Here is a 12,194-nt window from a genome sequence, read left to right on the forward strand (position 1 = left end):
AAACACAGTCCTCTCCAAATGAGTGACTTGTAGCCAAACCACCATATTGTCATGGAGGACATTTTTGGCTGTGGAAATTCAGCTAGGGTGGATGAAAGCAAACTAAAGAATTTTAATATTTTATGTTCCTATAAAATAAATACAAGAACCCACTTAACACTTTTAATTACATAAATCCTGACTGACAAGTTTCACAGAATGCTTGTCATTTTGATTATTAATGACAGAAAAATCAAGTACTTTTATATGTTGTTAAAAGCAAGCATTACTGTATTTTTTTTAATTACCTACTATGTATATTAATAATAACATTTTAGTTTCTTTAAACCAAAGCATTTGCATGCTCGTACACCATGCACAAATATGGTATCAAAAAAAGTGGGAGTTTCAATCAGCATACCAGCATTTGAATCACAGAAAAAATAAAGTTTATACACCACCATCCTGATATATAATGCAAAATATTTTCATTCATTACAATGTATATTAATTATATTTTTCATTTGTCTTTGTATTATCTGATTATTATTAATGATAAATATCTTAAAATTTTTGAGCTCACCTCTCAAATAAGTACTTATATTTCATAATAAATTATGCAATATGAAATAGTTTTCAGGCTTTTCTAGATATTACCACTGATTATATTTGAAAATTGCACATCACAGGTTCTCATGTTAAAGAAATAATGGTATTAAAAAATAAATACAGTACATACATATACCATTAAAATATCTTTTAGACATAATTATGAAAATTTTATATAATTCATTTAAATGAAATTAATAGTAATACTAAACTAAAGATAATATTCTATTTTTGTCCAGAATAGAAACTTATTTTGAATGAAAACTGGACATTCAAATAATTTTTACCACATGTTTAACATGTGACTGCAACTGAATTCAATTATTTTAACTAAAATAGTTGACTATTCAGAAGTTAATTTATAAAGTTCATTTTAAGCCAGCATGGATATTTCCTTCCTTAATCTGAACAAAAATGTTTCTTGCATTTTTAGGATCCAGCGCATTAAACCTATTTTCATCTTTCTTAAGTTACAGCAAACTGAAATTTATATGATCTCGCACAATGTTAAGGTAAGTGATTCACTTTTAATGCATTACCAACAGTTTCACTAACATCACTATTATGAGTTACTTTAGTCCTGTACTAAGAACAATTTCTGTCTCAACAAAGTTTAGCCAAACACAACTGTTCAAGCCAGCTTATTTAGATGGCAGAAAGCTTTTCATAGTGACAGCATACTGGGAAAGCTGTTTTTGAACATGGCTTGATAAGAACAGATTTTTTTCCCCACTTTATGGTAAACTAAGTTTGTACAAATTAGATAACTCTTAGTTTGTGGTTGGCTTACAGAGAATAACTCACGATGATGTAGTTAACAATGCTATGAGGGCCACTGCATGGATGTGTATAGGTATAGAGCATGCAAGCCATAAAGTAGCAGTTAGTGAAATTTAGCAGGTGGCAAAGAAGTTGCTGTTCAGATATTTTCAGTGCAGTGACTTCTTTTGTTGTAGTGCCCACTCGTGGTACTCCTGTTCAAATAATTTATCGTGTATTATGTCTGCATAAATGTGCGTGCTCAGAGGCTGATTAGCATGATGTGCAGGTTGAGGACCACTACTACTTTTTCTCTGGGTAGAGAAGTAACAAATATTTTTAAGTGCACTATTGGTAGTGTACAAATTCTACTACAAAGTGTAACAAAATTCGCATCTTTTCAAACAGTCGTTCCCACAGCAGCCAAACTGTTATGAACAGGATGTAAAACATCTGGTGCAGTGATGGGATAAATGTCTAAGGTGGGGTGTTGATTTTGTGTGTGGGGGCAGGGGAATGTACCAGTTATTGGTAAAAATATATTTTTTTTAACTTGCCCTCATGCTTTAGTTAGTTAATGCATTGATGATGTGACCACTTTTTTCCAGTGGCTCATTTTCTCTCTTTTCTTTGAACACACCCACCCACCCATATATATAATATATGACAATCATTCCAGGGTACTGAAGTTATGCAGTGCTAATCCACATCATAAGCTAACTGCTGTAGATTAATAAATGTGGGAATGGAGAAGGGAAAAAAAAAACCTAGGCATGAATATGTGTACAATTGCAAAACTGTTCTATTCCTTACTATTTCAAGCCTTATTATGTGGTATTATTTTTCTCACAAGTAGCCATCTTTTGATAACCAATGAGTGTATGTACTGCTATGTATTCATCTGCTGTTTACATAAACAGAGTGACACCCTTTTGTCAACTATTAGAATGGTACTTTAGCTTCAGAAAGTGGATGGTACCTCCATAGCCAGGTGGGCAGAAGCAGCAGTGCGTAGCACATGCTTCTTGATTAGACAGGGGTTTGAGCCCGTGACCACCAAATACAGAGGATGTGGAAAGGTCAGGGAATGACCGCCATATCCCCGGAGCAATATGGCCTTAGTTGCTGATGCTCCTAAAAACCAAATAACAAACAAACATACAATCTCAAAACTACTGATAAATGAAGTGGCATTCCATATTTGATGGCATATAAGACGCACTTTTTTTCCGAAAAAATACCTTGAAAAATCACCCTGCGTCCTATATGCGGAAGTGAGCAGGCAGGTTGTATTTCGCCGTTCAGTCAGAATATTTTCATTTCTGAAGGATAATGGGACACCCTAGGATACTTCTGGACTTACAGAGTTGTTTGGAATCAATTCCAAGAAGCTTTGAAAGCCAGGGAACACAGGAAAAGCCTTAGAAGGTGATGGAAGCTTCAAGATTCTTCTCCAGGTTTCTCAAAAGTTCACCGATCCTTTAAAAAGTGGCACGACCAGCAGGCCAGTTAGTTCTATGCAGGCTTTCGTGGTGTTGAGTATCTCAATGTACGGTAGTGTACTTTAATTGTGTGTGTGTGTGTGTGTGTGTGTGTGTGTGTGTAGTGACTGAAATAAAAGAAGAGTGTTAACTGTATACCAGCAGTTTTTAATCAGAACCCAGTTTCGTAATAATATTGTTTAATCTCGGCGTTTGACATTATTTTAAAGTATTTTACCCTCAGAAAATGGCTGCAGGAGAAAAGAAGTTGAAGTTACACTATCGGATATAAACTAAATATAATAGATCACGCTAAAAAACATGGTAACAGAGCTGCGGAAAGGTTTTTTTTGGGCCACCGCCTATGGAAAAAATGATATGTGTCTGGCAGAAGCAAGAAAAAGAACTTCAAGCTGCTAAAAAAAAGTAAACATAACCTTCATCATCTCACCCCATAATGGCCAGAACTTGAAGATGTAAAAAAAGTGGGTATTGGGTGAAAACAATTTAAGAAGAAATGTTTCTACTAAAATGATTATGCATAAGGCCAAGATATTAGCAGAAGGATGAGAAATTCTGAATTTTTCTGGAACAGAAGGTTGGTGTTACTGATTCATGCAAAGGCATGGTTTATCAGTGTGTACAAAAACATCAATTGCACAAAAATTACTAGCAGATTATGAAGAAAAAATATACTGGAATTCCATAAATTTGTAATAAAGGCACGAAAACAAACTTCTTTTGAATTTGGCCAAATAGAAAATATGGGCAAGGTACCACTAACTTTTGATGCACCATCTAACAAAACTGTAAATATCAAAGAGTCTAAAACAGTGTCAATAAAAACCACAGGGCATGAGAAAACACATTACACAGTAGTTTTGGCCTTCTGTGCTGATGGCACAAAACTACTACCATTTTTAATATTTAAAAGAAAAATTCCACCTAAGGAAAAAATTCCAGGTGTATTTGTTCATCCAAAAGGATGGATGGATGGATGAACCTGGAATGAACTTATGGCTCCAAAAATATGGGCAAAGCATCTTGGTGGTCTCTTAAGGAAACCATCTCTTCTCATTTGGGACCAGTTCAGAGCCCATAGAACTGAAGTCATTAAAAAGAGGGTGAGGAAATTGAATACACAGGTAGTTTTCATTCCTGGTGGACTGACAAGCCAATTGCAGCCTTTGGATGTGTCCATAAACAAGCCATTTAAGCAAGATATGAGAGAACAGTGGAACAAATGGATGAGAGAACCCGATCATGATCTCACACCTACAGGAAGAATGAAGGGCCCACCATTGCACAGGTGTGTGAATGGGTTAAGGAACCTTGGAGAAATATAAGTGGTAAAATAATTATAAAGTCTTTCAAGAAGACTGGAATTAGTAATGCCCTTGATGGCAATGAAGACAGTGATACCAACATTAGTGAGGAAGAGTTTTTGGGATTTGAAGGCAATGATTTTTTTTTTTTTTTTTTGGTTTTCAAAATGACTGAACTTTTTCCCTTTGCAGAACACTAACGTTTTTTACCATTCCTTCACTGTCTTTTTGTTCATTTTCAATTCTAGTGACAGTTTGCTTCATATAAAATCTTTTGTAATGTAGCTAAGATTCTTTTATTTCTCTTTTAAATTGCTGTATTGGTAAATTAATAATAATAATTAAATAATGTATTGTTATACAGTATAAGTAATTTTCTTGCTGTTTTGATCACATGTTTAGGATGAGCTTTTTTCTACTATACACATTAGAATAAATATTAAATGCCTAAATACACTAACTTTTTCCCCTTAATTTTCCTTTCTAAAATGGGGGGTGCATCCTATATGCCCATGTGTCTCATATGCCATCAAATATGGTAAGTGAGATACTCGTATATACCATATGGTGCTCAAAATTCCTTCTATGGAAATATAAAGTAAGATGTGCTGCAGGCCAAGTAAAAGTTAAGAAATATTACACGTGCACAACCAACAAGACCAATGTTAGAAGACAATATTAATCAGCAATATAAATTATGCATACAGCATTAAATTACTAACTGGTATGTTACCAGGAAAAAACAGAACAAATATTGATTATATCAAAAACATAATTATCAACTGAAAGTACCCTATTCCTTTTTACTATTCTAGGCCTGTGAAAATTAGTAATTTTTTTACATGGTTTTAGTTCTCTCACTTGTATTTTTGATATTTGTTTGTACTTTATTTCCTCATTTCATTGCTACTCCCTCCCCCCCAACATAATGATCACTAAAAGCTGATCACTTATTGTTCTGCTATTCTAAACAAATTAATATTTTTTCCTTGGTCCATAGTTCACCTTACTTTATATTTTTGTAGAAAAAAAACTAATATAAGAATGAAAAAATACAATAGGAAGAGGATCACAATCAAGCCTAGATTATCCAGAAATCTTTATAGTGCAATACACTATCAGTTGTGCTTTAAGCATATAACATTCATTGTCTTAAATAATATATTCAAATATTTATAGTTAGAGCCAAGCCTAGTGCATTTTGCTGCCTGAAATGAGATGTGATTATGGTGTTCCCTGTATACATCCCTTATAATTAAACATTAAAAACTCAGTGCCTTTTGAATAAGTGCAACTCTGAGGCAGTTTCCTCCTTTTCTCACCTATCACAGCCCATCCTTGTAGAGTAGCAGACAAATTTATATTTCAAAACTTTCCTGATCTACTGTTCAAACTCTATGAAGAAGTGGAGTATTTATACATGTGTTAACAAGAATATGGAGAAATAGCGTGCTTCATAAAATAGATTACAAACTGAAACCACATCAAGCATTTGATACGAAACTAGATTCAAAAATATACATTATCAAATAGCGCACTTTCTAAGTAGCACAAACTTTGTACAAATAGTATTTTACAATGCAGCTGACTTTTCCTTTCTAAAGAATATCAAAAATTACACTTCCTTATAATATGAGGTATAACATTTGGTAGCAAGGTAAGCTAAATATCTTACCATTAAGTACTGAAATTGATATCACCAAGGTAAGCCTGATATAATTCTTCACAGATTATCAGACAGCTTCAAAATTAGCAACATTAGATGGAAATCATTTCTTTAAAATACATAAGAAAATAATGGGGGGAATGAATGAGTTTTGAGCAGATCACCTTATACCATCTGTGGTTCCTGAGCACAAAATACAATACTTGATTGTAGTCAGAGAGTTAAAATTATTACACAAAGCAAACTGTACATAATCTGTAACTAACTTTTTACAAGTCCACAAAGACTTAATTTTAATTTTAAATATCCCTGATAGGTGGAGTATCTTCAGGAGTGTCAGTTCTACAAGTATCAGCAATTACTTCTTCTTTATATGTATTTCTTGTCTGATCCTCTTTTTCTGGATTTAGTAATGGCTCATCATCATCATTTTCTAAAACAAGTTCCTAAATTGAATAAGTCATAATTTAAATGTAAGGAAAAACAAATTGGGCAACTAAATATCAAATTAAACATTAAATTTTTCTTTTGATTTTCTTAAGTCATCCTTCCAAGTACAGTAAAATCTAATTTTATGGTACTGAAGAACTTCATTATAAATTAGATGGGAAGTGCATTTAATTTTTTTTTTCCCCTACTATTAACTGCAGAGGAAAAAAAAAACTGAATGGGAAATTGATGACAGTTCAATTAAGCAAGCACTTTTTACATTACTTATTTTAAAGCTTCTTTTCCTGTATTTGTATCAGATATTTTGCCACATATCATTCATCTCATTCATTACCCTTATCATAACTGAAGTTCTGAATAACCAAATTCAAAAATATTTCAGATTTTTAAGAGTTCTTTTTAGGCGGAATAAAAAAAGGGAATGTTACGGTTTGTCTATAAAATGAAGTATGAGAAGGCATAAACAAAAAGAACAAGATCACATTCCACAGAAAATGGCATTTTGATCTTGAAATAATTTCATTTCATATAAGATAACTAGAAAATATGCTCATAATATTTATTGTTAACTAGAAAATATCCTCACTATATTGAATTAAACCAAATATATTCTGACTGGAATGGTACAAACAGCAGACATTTCTAATTCACTTGCATAAGTTCTTCAGTGTTAAGTGCTTTAATAATGATGCAAGTGGTGGTGGATCTAATAATTCTGATTTTGAAATGATTTCATTTTATGTATGCTTATCTATTTTTCTCTTATAACACAATGCTGCTATAGTTGTTGTAAATGATTATTACACCTGCCAAAGCAGAAGTAACAACCATATACAGCTATGTTGAGTCCATGAAAGCTTCATAGTTGAAGTTTTTAAAGACTCAAATTGCTAAGAATGATTTAACTAATAATAAAAATATGACAATCCTCTGCATTTGTTACACCTTGTCAGGAATACTAACAATGTATTTCCACTTAGCATTTCCACATACTCTTGAAATGCTCTTTTTTTGCTTAATTAGCATTTATTGCTTTTATATACAGGGCTGGCCATATGTTAGTTTATTCAGAAATAAATTTAGGGAAGACAAAAAACTTTGTTGTCAATGTAATTTGCATCTTTTCAATGACTCTCCTCAATCAGCAGTTTCCTTGCACTCTTAAGGCCTCCTCTGTAACATTAGCAAAGATCTCTTGAATATCTTCTATTCAATCAAATTTCATCTTACTACACGAATTCCTTCTACCACCTAGGGCAGACAAGGCTGAGAAAAATTTCCCCCCATTAGCCTTACAGAGTCCCTCACATCTAGAGCTAACTGATAAGGCTCTCAATCAACAATTTGTAAATCCATGTCATGTCGGGGCAGGATTACAGACACTAATTATAACATTTTGAAGGCAGATTCTTACTGTACAGCATAGAAAGGCAGATGATTACCACGTAGCTCTAAACGGAAGCAATTTAGACATTTCTGACATAGGTCACCAGTACGCATAAGTGACAAAGTCTCCCATCTCTAGACCCTTGAAAGGTTCCAAAAGAAAGGCATCTTGTTCTTGTGAGAATAGCAAAATGACATTCATTATGAGGAGAGACTATGAAGATATAGGTTAAGAGCATGAAAATTGGGCATCTTGGGTAAATCTGACTGAGGTACATGGCAGTGGTGTTGAAGGGAGGGGGGGGGAGATACACAGCAATAGGAGTTTTATGTTGAAATGAGATACAAACCACATAAATAAAAACTACCGAAGAAAACTAATAGACTGGATAACCCCTAGAAGTGCAAGTTTGGTTAGTCTAATGCAGTCAAGGTTGACAGCATTACACTAACCAAAAGGTGGGTGAAATTTAAGGGGAGCTAGATTAACCTTCTATCAGAAAGGTATACGACAAAGATTGTACAGACAGGTTCACCCCCTTCCAAAAGCAAAAGTATAGTGACTTTGTTGCCTATTTGACCTGTACTAATATTACATGCATAAATATCTGTTCTAATGAGCATTTAAAAAATGTGGTGAAATGCTGTGTGACAAAAAGCATAAAACATTTTGCTGAGCATCTAGTTAAAATAAATAAGATTAATCTGCTTCAAACAATTAATTCAAAAAAAATTTCGCACATTTCAAAAAATTACTCATTTTTATTTTTGTATAAGAATGATTGGACAACTAAATAAGTAATCAAAATAAGTAACAATGGTTCCATTTTTAAATTTTGAAAAAGTAGGCAATTTGTAAATATCAAATATATTTCTCATCGCTCTTATCTCAATCACACATCTCAATGACTCATCATAATTTTAACACAGAAGTAAAATATTTAGATTTTAACTTTTATAAGATTTTATTTTTATAATTTTTATAAGATATAATGAAAAATATCAGCTATGTGGCCATGGTAATGTATCATTCACAAGAAAGCAAGCAATGTGGTTATGCATGGTTTGTTTGTTTGGAGATTTATTAGGCGCATCGGCATCTGTGGCCATAGTGCGCCATTTGTGCATGGTACATTAACGTGTACTCTAATATTAAACATAGGTAATCTGCTGCTAGAATATAAATATTGGCTAGTATAAAAAGCAAAAGTGAGAATTGTTGTCTAGCAAGAAGTGAGTCAAATAAATATAATGATGATGTTGTTTGGAAAATATATGATCCTGTGGGGGAGGGGGGTTCTCATTTTTTTTTTGCTTTAATTTGAATTTTTGATTTAATTCCTACTGAGGTCTCAAACCCACCCCACATTTCGCAAATCTGACTATAATTCACAGAAAATTCTAGATTCTAGGGTGTGTACAGCAGGTGTTAGCAGAACATTAAAGAAACACATTTATTTACAAAAATTTACAAACCTTTAATGAACATTATATACATCATTTACATAAAAAATAAACTACATATATACATGCATACCAATTTACATATATTTGAACCATACTACAGTACACTCTCTCTCATCAACTATTCTCAATTTACAAATTATTAACATCAGTTGTATCTTACTAAATATGAATCCTCGATGATTACTCAATCATTCTCTTACATTACCAAGTTTTATCACTTACATCACGACAAATCCCTCATCCTATCTTAATTACTCCCTAGTTTGGTTAGTCTAATGCAGTCAAGGTTGACAGCATTACACTAACCAAAAGGTGGGTGAAATTTAAGGGGAACTAGATTAACCTTCTATCAGAAAGGTATACGACAAAAGTTGTACAGACAGGTTCACCCCCTTCCAAAAGCAAAAATATCTCTCTTTACCCATGAGGTTTCTCTATTAATAAAATTTCTTTCTCTTTACACCTCATCTGGTATGTTATCTTGTGTTGGCACCTGGCCTAATTTAATAATATAGGTTAACATATTCTTACAGTACTACCCCTATAAATATAATTTCTTTACTCATTCCTTTATACTATCACTTTCTTTTTATTACCCCTGTACCACCCTGACATTATTTCATAATCATTTTTAACGTTAATAACAAATTATCTAAACCTTAGTAACTAACTTGCCTAATACAACAGGAATGTTCCTTGTTTAAAAGGAACATTCCTGTTATTTCACAGTCTTATTCAATTCCTTATAGAGCTAGGTTATGAGTCCTTGAGTTCAGGATTCAATAAAAAAAAACAGGAACAGACTTACGTTCCGGAATGGCCGCTACTTCCAATTTCCCTGCGTTCAGGCTTCCTTCATGGCAGACAGGCTTTCTTCCATTTCTTGGGCACTCTGGTTTCCTTAGTGGCAGACAGGCTTTCTTCCATTTCTTGGGCACACCGCCTTCCGATGCCGGATCAGGTTTTCTTTCTCTTCTAGGCCCACTTATCTGCACAACTTTCAACGTACATGTTCCCACTCTTCCGACTTTCTCCCCTTTACCACAGAGAAGTCAGATACAGAATGGACACTTGCTCAAATTAATCCCCCCGAACTTTACTCTTTCCCTCAAGTTTGGAACGCCTCCCCCAAGGACTCCAACCAATCCTCATACTGTTTAATTTTTTTCATTCCTTGCTGTTTGCTAAAACAACTCACCCCAGCTGTCTCCCTAGTGCACAAACCAATCCTCCTCTAGAAATTTATTTTTTTTTCACATGGCAGTATGACCTTTAATGTTTGCTGGTAACCTCCAAAACACTAATTTTTGTGTTCACACCTTCTCTGCTAAATATGGCCAACTTATACAAAATTCATTCACCCTGACGCTGTTTTCTTTTGACGTGAACACTGGACATCCACTAATTTCCTGTTTACTTTCTAACAGTGGCTTAGATCAAAAGTGACGCTTCGTAATTCCATTTCACAGTCCTATTGTTATTGCCCTCAGCAACCCTTTTACGCCTGTTCTCAAAATGGCACCCCTTCTCTAGGCATTTTGCTGTCTCTGTTTGCTCTTTTATGTTGTTCGATATTACTTGTTTCCATTTAGCCGCTATTTTAATTCCCACGCCTAAAACTGTCCATTACTAAATCCAGTGTTCTGCCAACTTTAACATTATTTATTTAAAACTAAATATCCAATCTTAATACTTACCATCTTTAACTTAATACACGGGCATTAATGCTAATTCTCACTTTTCATCGCCCTTCCTGGATTTATTTTAGCAAAACAAATATTTCTATTTTAATTTGTAAGATCTAAATCTTACAATCCAGACCTTTCAAAATGGGTCTCGATTTAAGTTACATGTAACTTTTCAAAAATGATTTTGGAGTAAAAATAACAAATGTAATTGCATTTAGAACAATAACAGAAAAACACTAACTCTAATTACAGCTTATAGATTAAAGACAAAAGAAATGATTTTCTTCTCTAAATGACAAACAGAAACTTAAAAGAACTTATGAACTTTGATAAAACAAACCCATATCTTTTTAATTATAATGTAGCTAAGAACAGGTTGGAAGACAGATAAAAATGAAATTGAACTTATGAACATGATGGGGAGGGAGACATCAGAATTTAAAAAACAATGAATATCACTACATTCTCTGTATATTGCTTTTATTAAAAATGAAAAACTGTGGACAAATAAATAGATTAATTGAAAGCCATTTTAAGTGCAAAGTGAGTACAGGAGGTAAAACATGGGTCCTAACCATAGAAATCATATACCAAATATGGTGTCTATGGCATAAACTAAGTGCACAAGTGAGAAGTAAAGAGACTGTGAACTGTGCTCTCCCAGTATGCTGTGAGAAATTTATATTCCAAGTGCTAAGTGAGGGTAAACAAAGTTGTGCAACCAATTCAACTGAAAATTCAAAACAGCCCCGAATATATTAGGCTAGGCCTACATTACCTTGGTCTTTAGTACTATGCCTGAAGATACTTTTATTTTGCAATTATTACCTATTTATAGGAAAAATTTCAATTAGGACATAAAGCTAAAATTGCAATTCTCCACAGATTATCTGACATTTTTAATAGTAAAGATATTTGATATCTATTGGACAGTATTTAGTAGTAAATTATAAAGAGAAATTAAGCTATTAATGTTTGTTCATTTTTTCACATATCAACAATGAAATTTAATAAAAGTAGATGATTTCATTATACATATATATTATAAAAAATGTTCTTTTGATTACTCAAATTATATATATGTAGTTATTTTAGACTGGTGCGAATATGATCATTTTCAGTACATCATCTGCTTTAGCTCTGAAACCAAAAAAATATCCCTTAGGTATTAAAATGTTCACTTTTAGAAACAAATCCATGCTTCTTTTTTATTGTATCGTAACAGTAAATATAATATGAATACTAGTTCTTGTCTCACATGATAAAACTGTTTCATCATAATTGCAGCATTTATGTACATTGGCATTTATACATACAGGTCCAGATAGAGGGGGAAGGCTAACAGGGCTATTTGACCTGGGCCCCAGACGGGTCCCCAAAATTG

The 12,194-nt window shown here is 33.2% G+C and overlaps 1 protein-coding gene across 2 annotated transcripts in view; it reads right to left on the reverse strand.

Annotated features, from left to right (window-relative positions):
- Positions 1-827: 827 nt before the first annotated feature.
- Positions 828-12,194, reverse strand: part of LOC150090617 (scavenger receptor class B member 1-like) — a 147,929-nt gene continuing 136,562 nt past the window's right edge. For both annotated transcript variants that reach the window (XM_090371801.1, XM_090371810.1), the window contains one exon: positions 828-6,265. In XM_090371801.1, the coding sequence (XP_090227927.1) occupies positions 6,119-6,265 (147 nt within the window). In that variant the 3' untranslated portion in view covers positions 828-6,118. The remainder of the gene's footprint in view (positions 6,266-12,194) is intronic.

The sequence above is a fragment of the Mastigoproctus giganteus genome, chromosome 1 (assembly GCF_048544385.1).
Source record: "Mastigoproctus giganteus isolate SK-2022 chromosome 1, ASM4854438v1, whole genome shotgun sequence".
NCBI lineage: Eukaryota > Metazoa > Arthropoda > Arachnida > Uropygi > Thelyphonidae > Mastigoproctus > Mastigoproctus giganteus.